The following is a 17,385-nucleotide window of genomic DNA, read 5'->3' as shown; positions in this document are numbered from 1 at the left end:
TTTGTATGTGATTAATCATGATAATTCGTCTGCCAGCCCTAATTTTAAGACAACGTTTCTGGGTGCCGCCCTTTTTTACAGTTTAGTTAAAGAATACAAACATAATTTCTTACGTATAGCTATTGTTTGACTTCAGAAGACTTGGAACATGGCATATCAATTGTATGGACTACATTTTTTTTCTTATTTTGATGCTTTTGCTTTGTTTCTGAACCTTAATAGCTTCATAAAAGTGTATAAAAGTGATAATTTCTATAAGAAATGTATACTTTTATTCTGCAAGGATGCTTTGAATTAATTAAAAGTGACACTGAAGATTTTTGCATTATTGAAGAAAATTAGAATTTTAAATAAATGCTGCACATTGATAATAGTCTCCACCAAATATCACCATATTAAAATGATTTCTGCAGGATCGTGCGACACTGAAGACTGGAGTAAAGATCCTGAAAATTCAGCTTTGCCATCACAGGAATAAAACACATGTAAAAATATGTATAAATATATATATGTTTATATTAAAATACAAATTATAAAATATAAAATATAATTAAATGTATATATATATGATTTCAAATTATTTATTTGTAATAATATTTTAAAATACAAAATACTTTTCTTACTGTTTTTTTGTTTTTGTTTTTTGCACTGTTTCTCACACGCTATATGACGCGCTATATGTAAACTATATTTTTTGTTGTATTTTCCTGTTAAAGTAACATGTTCATTTGAAATTATTCAGCTTTTAAGAACATCTATAAGATATTGCTGGTTTCTCCGGTAGTGGGTGCGACTAATGCGCAATCAGCAATCTCATTGGCCGGCGCTCACCTATTATCGTCCCTGTTTTGATTTTAGCAAATCAGTCTGCACGAACGCAAACTACATGATTAATATTCATGAACCCAGCAGCTCATTACTTCTTAGTGTGTTTTATATTGTTATTAATAGTAGAATTCATAATATTATCTTATTAGTATTATTATTTTCCCCCCTTTCTTTCTTTCTTTCTTTCTTTCCAACAATATCTTAAAGGAGGAGTTCACTTCCAGAACAAAAATTTACAGATAATGTACTCACCCCCTTGTCATCCAAGATGTTCATGTCTTTCTTTCTTCAGTTGTAAAGAAATTGTGTTTTTTGAGGCAAACATTCCAGGGTTTTAAAATATGAAGAATTCCTGAAATGTTTTCCTCAGAAAAGATAATTTATTTACGACTGAAGTAAGACAGATGTGAACATCTTGGATGACAATGCGGTGAGTAAACTGTCTGTAAATTTTTGTTCTGGAAGTGAAATAATCCTTTAAAATGGCAAATATGCATTCATACATGCACTGTAAAAAAATATTTGTTGAGTCAACTTAAAATAATTTGTTACCAGGCTGCCTTAAAATTGTAAGTTAAGAAAACTCAAATAAGTTTAGTCAACTTGAAATGTTAATTTGTACTAAGTGACAACTTAGATATTTGAGTTGATTCAACTTAAAATTTAAGGCAGCTGGGTAACTTACCCAGTTTTTAAGTTTAACAAATGAAATTTTTTGTTAAGTCAACTCAAATATCTAAGTTGGCACTTAGTACAACTTAACATTTCAGGTTGACTAAACTTATTTGAGTTTACTAAACTTAAAATTTTAAGGCAGCAGGGTAACAAATTATTTTAAGTTGACTCAACAAATTGTTTTTTTTTTTTTGTTTGTTTGTTTGTTTGTTTGTTTTTTACTGTGTGGTTAGGATTGATTATCATAATATAATGTGCTTTCAGATATTTAAAAATTCTAAAACATGTCTGGATGTGGTACAAATGTAAATTCAGTTCCTCCAGTAACAGGATGACACTTTCATCCTCAAACTCCAGTCTATATATAGAGGTGAGTGTGTCTTCCTGTTACTGGACCAACTGCATTTCCATTTGCACCACACCCAGACATGTTTACCTAATACGGACTCTCAGCATGACTAGAGTGCACTTCGGCACATTCTCCAGCCCATGCTGTGCAAATTTCTCACTTCGTAATAATTCTCAGTATATTGTTCATCTGTGAGTGTTGTGCTTTAAAAAGTGCCCAAGGACTTTCACATTGATGACTTTGCTTCCAAAGAAGCATTTGCACAATGGATGGTCTCTGTAAAGATGACAATAATGGATTTTTTTATAGCGCTATACATCTGAATGAAAAATATTGGAACATGTTGTTAAAAACCAAAGTGTTGAGTTGTTTAAATTTGCCTGTTAAGCTGTATTTGCATTCAATAATAGACACCGCCAAGCACTTAAATAGGGAAAGATGAACTACAATGACAGAAAACACAACAGATGTCTAAACAACCTCTTTAATAATAACTGTGTCCTCTGCCGTAATGGATTATTGCATCTGTGCCTTTTAATGTTATTCCGCAGTTCTTCGGTCCGGGAAGGGAATGTTTTGACTCGAAGCGATTTAATTACAACAATGACTCTTAAGCTATTAGCAGGGTGTAATTAAGAGCATTGCAACATTATGTCTCTCTTTTGCTGTCTAATTGACTTTTTGGACCTTAATTCGCTAGCAGAAGGAGTGTGCGTCGAATCTAGAAAAAGAAATAAAGCCTGGAGTTTGGAGATGTGCATTAATCATTAGGAATATCAGTAGCGGTTGCACATAGGCTGAATCCTTCAATGAGCCCCAGGGCTTTTCTTTCTCCAATATTGCAGCGGTGAGTACAAACCTAGACTCGGAGTATTGATTCGTGAGACTGCTTCGGCTCCGGCCGCATTGCTCATTGTAAATTATGCTTAGGATGTCTATTCCTGAGCTATTGTCTTATAACCGGCCGAGCCCTGCGTGGTAGTAGCAGATAAAACAAAGATTATTTACCTGAGCTCGGATAATTTCCTCTTTATGAGGGAAATGGCCTTTGGTGAGTAGCTCTAGGAGAATACATGGTGGGCTTCCCTTTATTGGCTTTGCGGCAGCCCGTAATGTCTAGACCTTTGGGCTTTGTAGTGGCTCTCTGACTAAGATATTGATTGAGCTCTTTAGGAATTCAACGTGTGTATAACCGCTTGCACTCGCACGCCTGCGTCTAATAATTTCTTGGCCGGGATTCATTCTGTATACATCAAATCTGATTTACTGGAAGCCATCAGCCTCATTTAAAATGAATGTAACCCTCGTAAATGCAGGAGACGGTAACATATAAATCACTGAGCTTTATGTAATTAGTGCCGATTTGTCCCACATCACCCAGGTCGCTGACATTCCCGAAGAACAGCTGCTGGTGGCCGTGTTTCCTGGCGTCCCGACTGCCGCCGAACTCTTCCTGCTTCCTCCCAGGAACCAATCGGACGGCAGGAAACGCACCGAGGAGGATCTGGAGCAGGTGAGACGTGAGCTGCGATGCAAATTTTATGGTTTCTCATTAACGGTCAAGGTTGAAATGCGCTTGAGAATGATGGACCTTTATCAGAATAAAAGAGCAGCTTCTTCCCGAGGCTACAATGAAAGTAATTGTCACCACAAAAAGAGACGACGTGTCAAAAATATTCTGAAGGGGACTGTATGACATTTCTACCTGTTACCTTTTTTGCTTTAACCTTAAAGGCATTATTATCTCTGAGATAACAGCAGAAAGATACGTGTCTAATTAGGATTACATGACAAGGACGTGTCGCAACGGGGTCTTTTACAGGGCTCATTTTTTGAGGGTGAAATGTTTATTAGTAGTGCTTGCGGAGGCATTATACCTCTAAGTGTTTCTCATACTTAAATAACCTCCCTAGGGCTGGGCGGTAAATCAATAACGATAATTATTGCGCGATATGCATTTCCTCAATAAATGATTACAAGAGTTCGATATAATGTTTATGCAGCAAAGGCGGAACAAAAGAGTGCTAGTCAAAGCGCGCCACTCGGACCGTTTATCTGCTCAGTTCGAAAGTTCAAACGGCGGTACATTGCAAACTTACTACAAAGAACTTACTAGAGCAGACGAGTCACTAAACAGCACCAAGGTGAAGCACTTGAATTCAGTGAATAACACAAATGACTCGGTTTATAGCCAGATGAAACAGCGCTGACAAACAGGAGAAACACTGTGCGCAACCATACAGTCAGAAGGCTTTTAAATCTACAAATCACCATAATTTGCCATAGATTTACTGTAATAGCGTTAACCGCACAGTGGTATTGTGTCAGAAATGTGGATATATTTGTGTCGAATTTTATTATATTATTAATGTAGACATGTATTAAATGTATTGAAGGAGGAGTAATGGAATATAATTACAGTATTTTTTGTGATTTTGATATAGCATTTATGCATTTGTACTAACTGTATTAACGTTACTGTTGTTCACACAAATTCCTAGGAACTATATTATATTTTTACCATGGTATTGAGGTGCTGTATTGTGGTTTTAACTGTTATTATCATGATCTATGGATAGTACTATGGAAGAGCAATGGTTAATAAAAAAAAAAACTTTAAATAATTACATTTTACCATTTAAAAATGAGGTTGCTACAGTTTTTACAGATATTACTGATTTTGATAATGAACATAAATCTACATCTGCATCCTTACTCAAGCTACTATCAAATGCGTATCTCTAAGAGACCATTTTTTTTTTTATATTATTATTAATAGGCAACACAAACCTGTTTCTTGATTTGAAACAATATTACTCATTAAAACATGCAGAACTAAGATTTTTTTTTCTATTAAGATATTTATTTTGTTACGTGAAAATGATTGGAAAAAGTCGTTAGTACTACTGACAGTCCCATTTCACAAAATGAAGCTCTACGCTTTAATATCTCATAGGCGTAATCACAATTGGCAAATTACACAAGCAAATAAGGCAAATAACAACACATTTTACAATCTGGCCAATTTTATTGTCATTGAAGCTGCAGAAAGAACAACAAATCTTTTGGGGATTCACAGGCACTCACTCCATCTGATGCCAGGGATGGGGTATGTGTGTCTCACTGCGGGTTGTCAAAGCCTGACATAATAGATTAAAATGTGAATCATTCCCACTGTTATGTCTAAGTAGGATCTGCATTTGATACAAACATGAGTGCAGAATACAGTTTATGGATGCATACGGGCTATCAAACACTCTTAGATAAAAAGGTACAAAAGCTGTCAGTAGGGCGGTACTTTTTTCAAAGGGTACACTTATATTCCTTTTAGGCACTAATATGTACACTTTAGGTACTAATATGTACCTTTAAGTTACCATTATGGATCATTTAGGTACAAAAGTGTACCTTTTAAAAAGGTACCACTCAAAGATAGCTTTTGTACCCTTTTTTTTCCCCCTGAAAGCATATGCTACCAAACATGCAGCATAGTTTGTGCTATATGGAAATGAATAATACCTTATTTTCTGTATGTATGTATGTATGTATGTATGTATGTATTTTAAGGGGTTAGTTCACCCCAAAATAAAAATTCTGTATTTAATTACTTACCCTCGTGTTGTTCCAAGCCTGTAAGACCTTTGTTTATCTTTGAAACACAGATTAAGATATTTCTGATGAAATCTAAAAGCTTTGCACACAAAAAGTATTCTTATATCCTCATAAAATTGTACTTTTAAATTGATTTATTAAATTGATGCCTTTCATTGATACTCTCAGATAAAAAGGTACAAAAGCTGTCACTGGGGTGGTACTTTTTTCAAAAGGTACACTTATATACCTATTAGGCACTAATATGTAAACTTTAGGTACTAATATGTACCTTTAAGATACCATTATGGATCATTTAGGTACAAAACTGTAACTTTTGAAAAGGTACCACCCCAAAGATAGCTTTTGTACCTTTTTTCTCCCCCTGAAAGCATATGCTACGAAACATGCAGCATAGTCTGTGCTATATGGACATGAATGATATTTATTTTATTTTATAATTTTTTTTTATAATTTTTTTTTTTACTTACCTTCATGTTGTTCCAAGTCTGTAAGACCTTTGGTCATCTTCGAAACACAAATTAAGATTTTTGAGTTTTGATGACTATTTTAACAATGTCCTTACTACCTTTCTGGGCCTTGAATGTTTCAGCTGCATTGCTGTCTATGCAGGGTCAGAAAACTGTTGGATTTTATCAAAAATATCTTCTTTTTTTTATGAAAGTGTATGCTACCAAACTTGCAGCATACTTTGTGCTATATGGACATAAATGACAACTTAAATTATTATTATTTATTTCTTTTTTTATTTTAAAGGGTTAGTTTACCCTAAAATAAACTTACTAAAATTACTTACCCTTATGTTGTTCCAAACCTGTAAGACCTTTCGAAACGCAAATTAAGATATTTCTGATGAAATCTAAAAGCTTTGCACACAAAAAGTATTAATGAAACTGAGGTTAAACCACTGTCACAAAGACTACTTTAACAATGTTCTTACTACCTTTCTGGGCCTTGAACGTGTCAGTTGCATTGCTGTCTATGCAGGGTCAGAAAACTCTTGGACTTCATTACAAATATCTTAATTTGTGTTCCGAAGATGAACAATGGTCTTACGGGTTTGGAACGACATGGGTGAGTAATTAATGAAGACATTTTATTTATTTATGGGTGAACTATACCTTTAACCACCTGAACACCTTAGATAATTAATGCAAAAACCAAAAAGCATCATGCAAGCATTACTCACATTTTCTAGTCTGGTTATAATTCATCTGAATGATTTTTTTCCCTAGATCTCAGAAATCCTGGTCAACGCTTTGAATCAGATCTCTGTGGAGTTCGAGTTAAAACCTGGCTCCCGGGTCATCGTTTACATCACGCAGTTAACTTTAGGTAACAAAACTGTTGTGCTACATACTGTATGTAACATGATTTAGTTGACATCTGTAGTGTGCAAAGGCTTTGATTTTTGATTACATAGCAATATTTCAGTTGATCTCCCTCTCTAGCCCCTGCTGGGTGCTATATACCGTTCCCTCGATTCTTCTGGGTAATTACGTTGATTGCTTTCCTGAGACCAAAAGCTTGTCAGCACTATATATTGTTGAAAGATTGGGCTTTTAAGCTCCACTAGTGATGTTGAAAGTCTTATGGAAGATAATTGGATAATTGCTCTCCAGCAATCATGGCTTGCAAGATCTCCTCACTTTCAAAAATGAAAAAACAGTCACCACTGAAAAGAATACGGGGTTCTGGTCTATTGTTTTGATCTGGTCGTTTTGAACGAGGTTTTTGTAGAGTAAATAGTTTAAAAAAGCTTTGTGTGTTAGTAGTCCGATTGGGAATCAAGAACCAGTTCATATTCAGAATCTGATTGCAAAACACTGGGAATGAATGATTTCTATGACGTTTGGTTTAAAAAGAAGAATGAATCTGAAAGTCTCAAACTTGTGAGTTGCACTAGACTCTTGTTTCTTTTATTAAAGAAATCAATGCTTTTATGCAGCAACGGTGCATTATATTAATCAAAAGTGACAGTAAAGACATTTACTGTGTTAAATAAACACCATTAACTTTCTATTCATCAAAGAATCCTGCAAAAATGTATCACTGTTTCCAGAAAATCAGCATATTGAAATCATTTCTGAAGGATGGTGTGACACTGAAGACTGGAGTAATGATGCTGAAAATTCAGCTTTGCCATCACAGATATAAATGACATTTTTAAACAATATTTTCAGTTTGAGCCAATCTAACGACTCACTGAATCAGTGATTCTTGATTCTCTCACTGAACTGTCAATACTGATCATCACAGGTGTTCACAGGATAATGTTTACTCAAATATTCACACTTTTGTTGAACTGAAAGACTTCTTAAGAAGCCAAACGAAGTAGCTAAACTGGTTGGAATTGGTGGAAAGAATCATTTATTTGACGTGAACTCTCTTACTGATGTATGACTCTGGTCTGTGCTATTACCCATGCACTTTTACAGAGAAGCATTTGCAGCCGCCTTGGCCCATTTCTTTTCTCGTTTTCGTGGCCAAAGTTCTGGAAAGCGTTCAGGATTCTTTCGGAAAGGTCAGAGGATTCATGGGGCTGTCTTTCAACAACATAGTCGCGAGGGAAATATATAGCCAGTGGGTGTAAGGCTCTCATGAACGATTTTGATGGGATGCCAACAACTGGCAGAAATCCCTCTGAGAGAGCCTGAGGGGGTTTTGTGAATATTATGTCACAGGAGATGCTCTGTAATGATTCAAGATCAGTTGGTTCTTTAGTTTGCTAATAATAAAAGGTGTTAGATCTGCATGAAATGCCATTTTTAGACTGGTGTGTTTTGTTCTAAAACAGATGCTGTTGAGACAAGATTGTTATTGGACAAAATAGTATTATTTGATGAATAGACACTTCAAAAGAAGAGCATTTATATGAAATAGATATCATTTGCAACATTATAAATGATTTACTGTCACTTTTGATTCTTTTTATGGCATCAGTGCTAAATAAAAATATTAATTTCTTTCAATAAACATTTTGAGTGGCATTGTGTATAAAGATATAAAAGACAAATGAGTTTTCTTATTAAAAATAGGCAGCAGTGTGCATTAACACTTGTGTTTGTCTTTGTCACAGCTCCACTGGTTGACTCCATCCCGAGACACAGCAGTTCTGCTATGCTGATGCTTCTATCTGTGGTGTTTTTGGGTTTAGCTGTATTTCTCATCTACAAATTTAAGAGGTACATCCATGCAAACAGATTTTACATCACTTATTCTTTTTTATCAAGACTCGAGCCATTGAACTTCATTTCTTTTTATGCACACCATAGTTCTCGTTTCTGTTTATCTATATATAAAGATGAAATACAAAGTAAGATTTGATGGGACGGAATCGGGAGCGACTTTTCTTTGTATCTGGGATGTTTCGACAGTGCTATTTTTATTCATGCTAGTTGTAAAATCTAGTTATTAGTTTGGATATGGTAGAAACATTCCTGCTTCCTGAAAGTGCAGGGAAATATCAATGAATTGTTTAATATGCAGCCATGGTTCCTCTACTGGAAAACTGTTTTGTAGCGCTTTGAATAATTTATTTGGTCTCAAAATAATTCAAATGGAAAAGACTCAGGGAAATGTTGAAACGATCATTAATAATGGATATAATTTTCTCCCCCAAGTAATTTAAAAAGGAAGTGTATTTATGGAAATGTTACACTTGGAAAAACAAAGCAATTAGCTCACAAAATTAATAGTAATTTGAAAAAAAGGCAAAGACACTTATTCTAATTCATAAAAATATAAAGTGTGCAAATAGCAAATACATTACAGTGTGGTTGGTGTATTGGAAAAGCATGACGTGAATTTTCAGGGAATTACAAAAGCATCGCTCTAATTCGTTCCGGATTGTCCCACAGTGTTATCAAGACAAGTTGCGAATGTATTTTGCTTCTCAGTATGTCTGATTGCCTGGGCTACAACTTCTCTAGAGTTATTAAATACACTCAGCAATTACCACTGTCATTATTTCAGGAATACAATAAAGAATTGTGATTGCAATCACACCGTATTTAACAACTTGTATTGCAGTTTAACAAGTTTGCATATGCACAGCTCTCACCTTGTGCTGTCATGCATGTCACGCCAATTTGCCGCTGAAATAGGCATGAAATCAAACATATTTTTGCACATTTGTCTTGTTTTGGTTATTTGATTTGAGATTTCTGAATTCATGCTCAAACAAACAGATTGCAATTACATTTGGTGCCACTAGAGGCACAGAAATTACGCTACACCTTTTAAAAAAAAACCTGATCATTGTTAAGGCTGATGGGTTTTTCCCAACAGAAAAATTCCTTGGATTAACATCTACGCAGAGGTGAACCACGAGAAAGAGCAGGAGATGATCAGTACGGTGGGCCAGAATGACGCCACACCAAAAATCACCCTGAGCGAGTTCTCCACCCAGAAAGAACTGATGGAGAAAGAGCTGGAGGCCCGTGCCAAACGTGAGTGAAATGATAATAATGTGTAAGATTAAACTCACTTTTTTAACCCATTTGCAAATACATTTTTGCTTAAACATGATAAAAACATGATAATGAAAGAAAAAATAATTACATAGTAAATACATAGTCCACAGAATACAATTTGTTTAGTTATAGGTGTACAGTACTTTAGAAAAAAGCAAAAGCTTGTCTGATATGACACGACAAAAGATGCGAAAGTAGGATTGGTCAGTACCGTTTTTAAAGGCGGAGCCTAGTGATCATACCACCAACTTTTTCAGATACATTGCCGTTCAAAGGTTTGGGATCAGTAAGATTTTTCATGTTTTTTAATGCATTTATTTAATGAAAAACCCAGAAAAAAACAGTAATATTGTGAAATATTATTTCAATGTAAAATAACTGTTTTCTGAGTAAATATATTTCAAAATCGAATTTATTTCTGTGATGCAAAAATGAATTTTCAGCATCATTACTTCGGTCTCCAAATCATTCTAATATGTTGATTTATTATCAATGTTGACATTTTTATTTTTTTTCGTTTTTTTGAAAGAAATTAAAACTTGTATTCACCAAAGATGTTATATTGATAAAAAGTGATAGCAAAGACTTACACTGATAGAAAAGATTTCTGTTTTGAATAAATGCTGTTCTTTTTAACTTTTTATTCATCAAAGAATTCTGAAAAAAAAAAAAAATCACAGGTTCCAAAAAATAAAAATATTAAGCAGCACAACTGTTTGCAACATTGTAATAAACACAATAAATCAGCATATTAGAATGATTTCTGAAGGATCATGTGACACTCAAGACTGGAGTAATGGCATCACAAAAATATATTTTAAAATATATTTTGAGACCATTATTTTAAACTGTAATATTTCACAATATTACATTTTTTCTGTATTTTTAATCAAGTAAAAGCAGCCTTGATGAGCATAAGACAATTCTTTAAAAAACATTTGAATGGCAGTGTACATTTCTGAATACTTGTTTTTTTGTTTTTGTGTTTTTTTTCTCTAGTGTTCTAAGTCTGAGTAATTCTTAATAGGAAAGTAAATGAAAGGAAAAGTTATTTTTTCCAGCTTTAGTCTTTTTCAGCCTCAGGAATATTTGAGTCACAGACCTGTGCGCTATTATAAAACTACTGTTGCGGTGGCAAGCTTTGTGTTTTACACTAAAAGTATGAATCATTCAGCTTTCAGATTTACACAGTACTATCAGACCAAAAAAACACCGTTTGGAATCAAGAGAGTTTATAATTTGGACACACAATGCATGCTAATGAGAACTATCTACACTGGGCCCAAGTGTCCTTATTTCCCAAGTGGATGCTTCTGTGATCATGTAATTGCTTAATAACTGCAAATTAATATTTAATTGGTGCTGTTAAGCAGTGATTATAAAAGAGCACTGATTAAACTATAAAAGGGGTCAAATTGGGGTCAGTGTGATAACAACAACTGAGATGAATAAACATGTAACATTCGGTGCCACGCAGAAAATAAATCCCACTGCTTTTTCTGTGGGTGTTTAATAGGAGGATTTGTTTATTTGCTTGATTTCTTACTTAATGGTTCCGTATCTAGCCTGCTTTACATTCATTTTGCTCGCCTTCACTAGGATATACATATTTAACGACTCTGAAAACATCTAGTCGGTTTAGTTATAGAGTAATATATAGTTGGGCATATAATCAAGCATTTTAAGATAACATAAAATGGCATTCATTATGCATTTAACTTCTGTAATGTTATGCATTTTAAAGCAAAACCATAAATTCAACTTGAAGCCGTGTTAAGATTTTATCCATTGAGATTTTATTTGAAGAAAAGTTCTTTCAGAAAGTTATTTAAATTAAACGCAAGATTCTGAAATCAATCCAGAAACGTGTTAAGAAAATAAATAGTTAATTTGGTTTGTTAAAGCTGAATTTTGAAGGCTAATGTGTCATTTCTGTGTTTTTCGGCAAGTAGGCGGTGTGATCAGCACCTGTGAAAGCACAAGGGAGATCCCGAACTGCACGAGTGTCTGAAAACGTCAGGAAAGAAGGTGGAGGCGTATTGTAATAATGTGTACAGAGGTATCACAATTTTAAAGGTTGACAGGTTTTCCTTTTTGCTTTTTTTGTAATTTCAAAACACTGTCATTGTTAATAGTTTTCTAAGGAGCTCAGATTTGCATGGGTGTCTTGTTTGTTACGATCTGTGTGAAAAACAAGATTAGACTTAACTGCTGTACAAGTCGCCGAAAACATGCTTGGGTGAGAAATTAGGACATTTTCCAACATTTGAAATTCTGAAAGTTTTGTTCCGAATATTACAGAGCAACAAGCATAATGGAAAATTGGGAAGGAAGCCACTGCTCTCTCTTTTGAGTCAATTTAGCTGAAAAAAGTGGCTTTTAGTATCAAACAATTGTGATTTTTGTTGGGTCGGAACTTATTTATGCCAAGTTCGTTTAACTATTCAAACAGATTTTTCACACATTGTGAAGAGTGCATTTAGTGTCTGTATGAACTTAATTTTTAGGTTTTTAATCTCCTCAGTAGGTCATCTCATTTTTATATCTGTTGTAATTTGAACTGAGGGAACAAAATTGCAGCTGAAGCATGCAAAGAAGCCAACAGTGTTTATATCCCTCTCTATATTACAGCTTCGCCTTCATGTAAGCAATCCTGCTCTGCGATCTTCTTAATTGGTGGTTGTTGAAATATTTGAACTTTTAATTACACGTTTATCTCACCTATCTAGATGTGGACTAAAATGTGAATTTTTCAGCTAAGAAGTGAGATACCTTTCCAAAAGCACTGTGATAAAATGTCCATTTGAAGGCAACATTTTGTACTTCTATAAAGCAGGAATATAACTACTAAGAATCACGTCTCTATAGCAAAACTTTTTTTGGAGCTCAAACTTAGTTAAAATCCATGAAATATCATTGAGAATGTTTTGTGGAATAAATCTCTTGAGATACAACCATAGACACAATAGAGCTTGATATCTTTCTGAAAAATTTTCTTTAATTCTAACATACCTTAATGTAATTTCTTGTAAGCTCCTGTTCGTGTGCATTCCATGAGGTTATTTTACATTCAACTTTTGTTTTTCATAGATAAATGGCTTTCCAAATCATTTTGCTTCATAAGTGAATGCCTTACAAATAAGAATGCCTTTTGAACAATGTGTATTCATCATAATAGCTGGCCATTTAGAATCAAAAATTAATTTATAACAGTTTAACAGCCATTTTCTTTTTTGTGTGCATACATTTTTTAAATGTCTCATCTCCCAGGGATTGAAAAACCATTGAACTGTACAATATTCTCAGTAGGTCTCCAGTTTTACTTTCTTTGTATATACAGCAAGTGTATTTCATTTCATATCCTTATACTGTAAATATAATTGTGAAGACTGGAGTTCACAGGACACAGTCTGCTACACATTTCAGAAAAAGGGTGTTACGAATCCAAACGGTGATTCATTGATGTGCTGTAGATAAGCCAGTGCTGTAAATAGTTTTTTTATTCATTCATTGTACACGAAAAAAGAGTAAAGATGTATTGCATATGCTTCAATGTTGCCATTTTGGATTTTGACCTCAGATTTAAAGTTGAACCTATAGAGAGCAGTGTTTCAGTATATGGTTAGACATTTTGTATTGGAGTTGATTGCCTGTGTCACACGAAATGATTATAACTCATGAATAATAAGCAGGTGGTTTCTTAGATTCCATTGTGAATGTAAATGTATAGCAATATATCAGAATATAAGTGACTTTGGCCAAAATAACTCCCCAAGCAATTAAAGGGTTACTCCACCCCAAAATGAAAAGTTTGTCATTAATCACTTACCCCCATGTCGTTCCAAACCAGTAAAAGCTTAGTTCGTCCTCGGAACACAATTTAAGATATTTTTGATGAAAACCAGAAGGTTTGTCACTGTCCCATTGACTGCCAGATAAATACCACTGTCAAGACCCAGAAAAGTATGAAAGACATCGTCAAAATAGTCCATCTGCCATCAGTGGTTTAAATTGATTTTTATGAAGTGACGAGAATAATTTTTGTATGCAAAGACAATGAAAATAACGACTTCGTCTCATCTGCATTGCTAGAGCGCCATTTTGGAGAATACCCGCTGGACACAAACTGCGTACGCTGTTCTCAATCAGACGCTCACACAGATACGCTGTTTTCGTTTGAATCAAAGCGTAAAGAACATAGAAGATGTATCCGCGTGGTGAGGCTGAGAGAACAGCATTCGCAGTTTGCGTCCAGCAAAATGGCGCTACAGTAATGCAGATGAGATGAAATGTTGAATAAAGTCGTTATTTTTATTTTCTTTGCGTACAAAAAGTATTCTCGTCGCTTCATAAAATTCAGATTGAACCACTGATGGCAGATGGACTATTCTGACAAAGCCTTTCATACTTTTTTGGGTCTTGACAGTGGTATTTACGTTACTTGGCAGTCAATGGGACAGTCTCAAGCCTCCCGGTTTTCATCCAAAATATCTTAAATTGTATTCCAAAGACAAACAAAGCTTTTATGGGTTTGGAACAACATGGGGTAAGTGAATAATGACAAAATTGTCATTTTGGGGTGGAGTAACCCTTTAATTCCTGTTCTACTTAATTAGTGACATACTACAAACCAAAACATTGTGCTTTATCGTTTCCATGTAAAAGATGTTTTATGAGTACAAAGCTCTATTCAAAGACTTTATTTTATGTTCTGTATGAAACAGAACAATCAGATGTAATATTATGAACAAGTGAGTTATTATACAAAAAATCTAAATGGTTAGGTACCTCAGTATTTCTTTTTAACTAGTGTTAACAAGTGTTAAAGTCATTTTTATTTTTTATAATTTTAATTAATGTACACACCATACATTAATGCTCTGTTTTGAAACTTAGTAAGCTGTCTTAAACATAACCTTTGTCTATGTAGGCAGCATCTGTGTGTGTCATAAAATAGTGCTCCTTATGTAAAGACACTCGACTCATTGTTGATTTTAATAGAGTCTGTTGTTAGCATATTGCTGAGCTAAAAGCGTAAAGCTCTAATAAGCTTTAAAAATACATAGCGCACAAAATTAGGTCGAAATAAGAATCGACATTTCCACCTGCTGTGCCACTGTTTTGTTTTCGCAAGCGACAGCGGTTTACCATGGCAAAAGTTCGAGGAAAGCATGCTAACTGTTCTGTTTTTGACCGCACAGACGAGCACAGAACACTATTTATTTTTTTATTTTTTTTATATCTGAGGTAGGAGTTGTAAAGGCACAGCTCTATTCTGGAAAAGGGGGTGGGGAGCAGCAGCTCATTTGCATTTAAAGAGACATGCACACAAGCAGCTTGTTTCTGCTTCCATTCAAAATAGCCATTTTCAAAATAATATAATACATGATCTGTAGGGTAGTTTGAGCTGAAACTTCACAGACAAGTTTTGGGGACACCAGAGACTTATATTGCATAGAGTAATAAGGGGCATAATAGGTCTCCTTTAAATGATGACACATCAATGTGGGCTGAGAAATTACCCCATAAAACAATTTCAAGTCACTATTGTGTTAAATGAGAAAAGCATTAAATAGACATTACAAAAATAGCTTTGGAACGAAATATTTTGATGCAAAATAGAATTTATTACACATTAATTTTTAAGAAGCTGTGGCATTTAGGTATATTTACATTTAAGAGTTGCAATGAATGCATTTACACTGCATAAATAATAAACGTGCATAAATAATGCTATTAATGAGTTTTGAAATGGCATTAATGGGTTTAAAAAAGAATATTGAAATATGAAATTATCATTTTAAATGTAATTATGCTGCTAATATGAAACTACAACTGCCAGAAATTAGCCAGTCATTTCATTTAGAAACAAAGCAAGTTACAGTCTTTGCGTTGCAAGCACTATGATGCATTAAAATGCTGCCTACCTAGACAGCTGACTAGGTTTTGGAACAGATCTCATGTTATACTGTTTATTTTGATCATCGCAGACCCAAAGTTTACTGATATTCCAGCCAGACTAACCACAACTTGACACCTGTACTATGGTACATTCTGATTTCTATCCAATATAATCTCATTTTAGACTTAGAAGCTCTAACAAATTAGAACTTCTAGAAGAATGTTTCACCATAATATTAGAGGTATTTCACAGAAATGAATTATGAGTTTGAGCCATCGTTCAAAAGTTTGGGGTCAGTAGGATTTTATTTATTTATTATTTTTTTAAGAAATTAATTTTATTCAGCAAGCATGCACTAAATCATAATCAAAAGTGACAGTAAGGACATTTACATTGTTACAAAAAAAATTAGATTTCAAATTTATTCTATTCAAAGCATCCAAGAAAGCAAATAAATCACAGTTTGTACAAAAATATTAAGCAGCACAACTCTTTTTAACACTGATAATAGTAGAAATGTTAAGTAAGCATCAAATAAGCAAATAAGAATGTGTCATGAAGGATCATGTAACACTGAAGACTGGAGTAATGATGCTGAAAATCCAGCTTTGACATCCCAGGAATAAGTTGCATTTAAAAATAAAATAAAACAAAATCCTACCAACTCCAAACTTTTCAACTGTAGTGCGTGTGCATATTCAAGTCTACAGATCAGCCAAGTTTGCATACCTTTTAGAGTAGTTCATGTGCCATTTTTCCCTTTTTTATCAACTCTAGAGCTGCTGAAAACAGCTTTGCATTTGTAAACGTGAGCATAGTCTGTGTTGCATACAGGCGTGCTGTTTATCCTTTACACATGCACTTATCCTCCATAAAGGAACCTAAAATGGGCTACAGAGACTGGTTTAATACATGACATGTGCGCAGTCTAAAGCTGTGTGACATGAAACAGTATTTTACCCTTAATCTCGACTTTTCAGAGGCTCTACAGTGTGCTGAAGTCAGCACGCAATTATGCTAGCACAGTCCCTGAGCTGAGGGAACGGGGGAAAGCTAATATTTTACCATCCTGTCGCACGTGCTCTCATTAACACGCGCAGGTTACCTTAGCGTCCCGCTTTATCTCTACTAGTCACAGTTGTTGTCTCACTCTAATAGTGACATTGTTTTTTTTTTTTTTTTTTTTACTCACTGTGTAATCATATCTTTAGTCCCCCACTCACCTAAATCTAACAATGTGTCCTTAAAAAAGCCCAAAGCAGAAAATCAGCAAGAGATAAAGCTCATTTTTCCCAGTTAAACTGCTTTATCCATTAAAAGTTAAAAGAAGCAAGATGTTTTGTTGTTGAGATTAATTTTCTTAAAATTTAGAAACCATTTGTATCACACAGTTTTAACATCACTAATTAACTTAATATGATGAATATTTGTAAGTCATACATACGTGAGATTTCTGTAATAGTACTAAGAAACTAAATGCATTTTAAATACATAATAAGCAGGTTTACAGTTTAAAAAATGGTATGATCAAGTCATGACATCAT

At 34.3% G+C, this 17,385-nt stretch overlaps 1 protein-coding gene across 1 annotated transcript in view; it reads left to right on the top strand.

Annotated features, from left to right (window-relative positions):
- Positions 1-13,746, top strand: part of sorcs3a (sortilin related VPS10 domain containing receptor 3a) — a 323,929-nt gene extending 310,183 nt beyond the window's left edge. Inside the window, 5 exon segments of the mRNA XM_051135232.1 lie at positions 3,234-3,365; positions 6,700-6,799; positions 8,544-8,649; positions 9,755-9,915; positions 11,892-13,746. Coding sequence (XP_050991189.1) covers positions 3,234-3,365; positions 6,700-6,799; positions 8,544-8,649; positions 9,755-9,915; positions 11,892-11,950 — 558 coding nt within the window. The 3' untranslated portion in view covers positions 11,951-13,746.
- Positions 13,747-17,385: the final 3,639 nt, after the last annotated feature.

This window comes from Labeo rohita, chromosome 1, assembly GCF_022985175.1.
Source record: "Labeo rohita strain BAU-BD-2019 chromosome 1, IGBB_LRoh.1.0, whole genome shotgun sequence".
Taxonomy (NCBI): domain Eukaryota; kingdom Metazoa; phylum Chordata; class Actinopteri; order Cypriniformes; family Cyprinidae; genus Labeo; species Labeo rohita.
The sequence above is the reverse complement of the archived record's forward strand: the minus strand, read 5'-3'. Positions and strand labels throughout refer to the sequence as shown.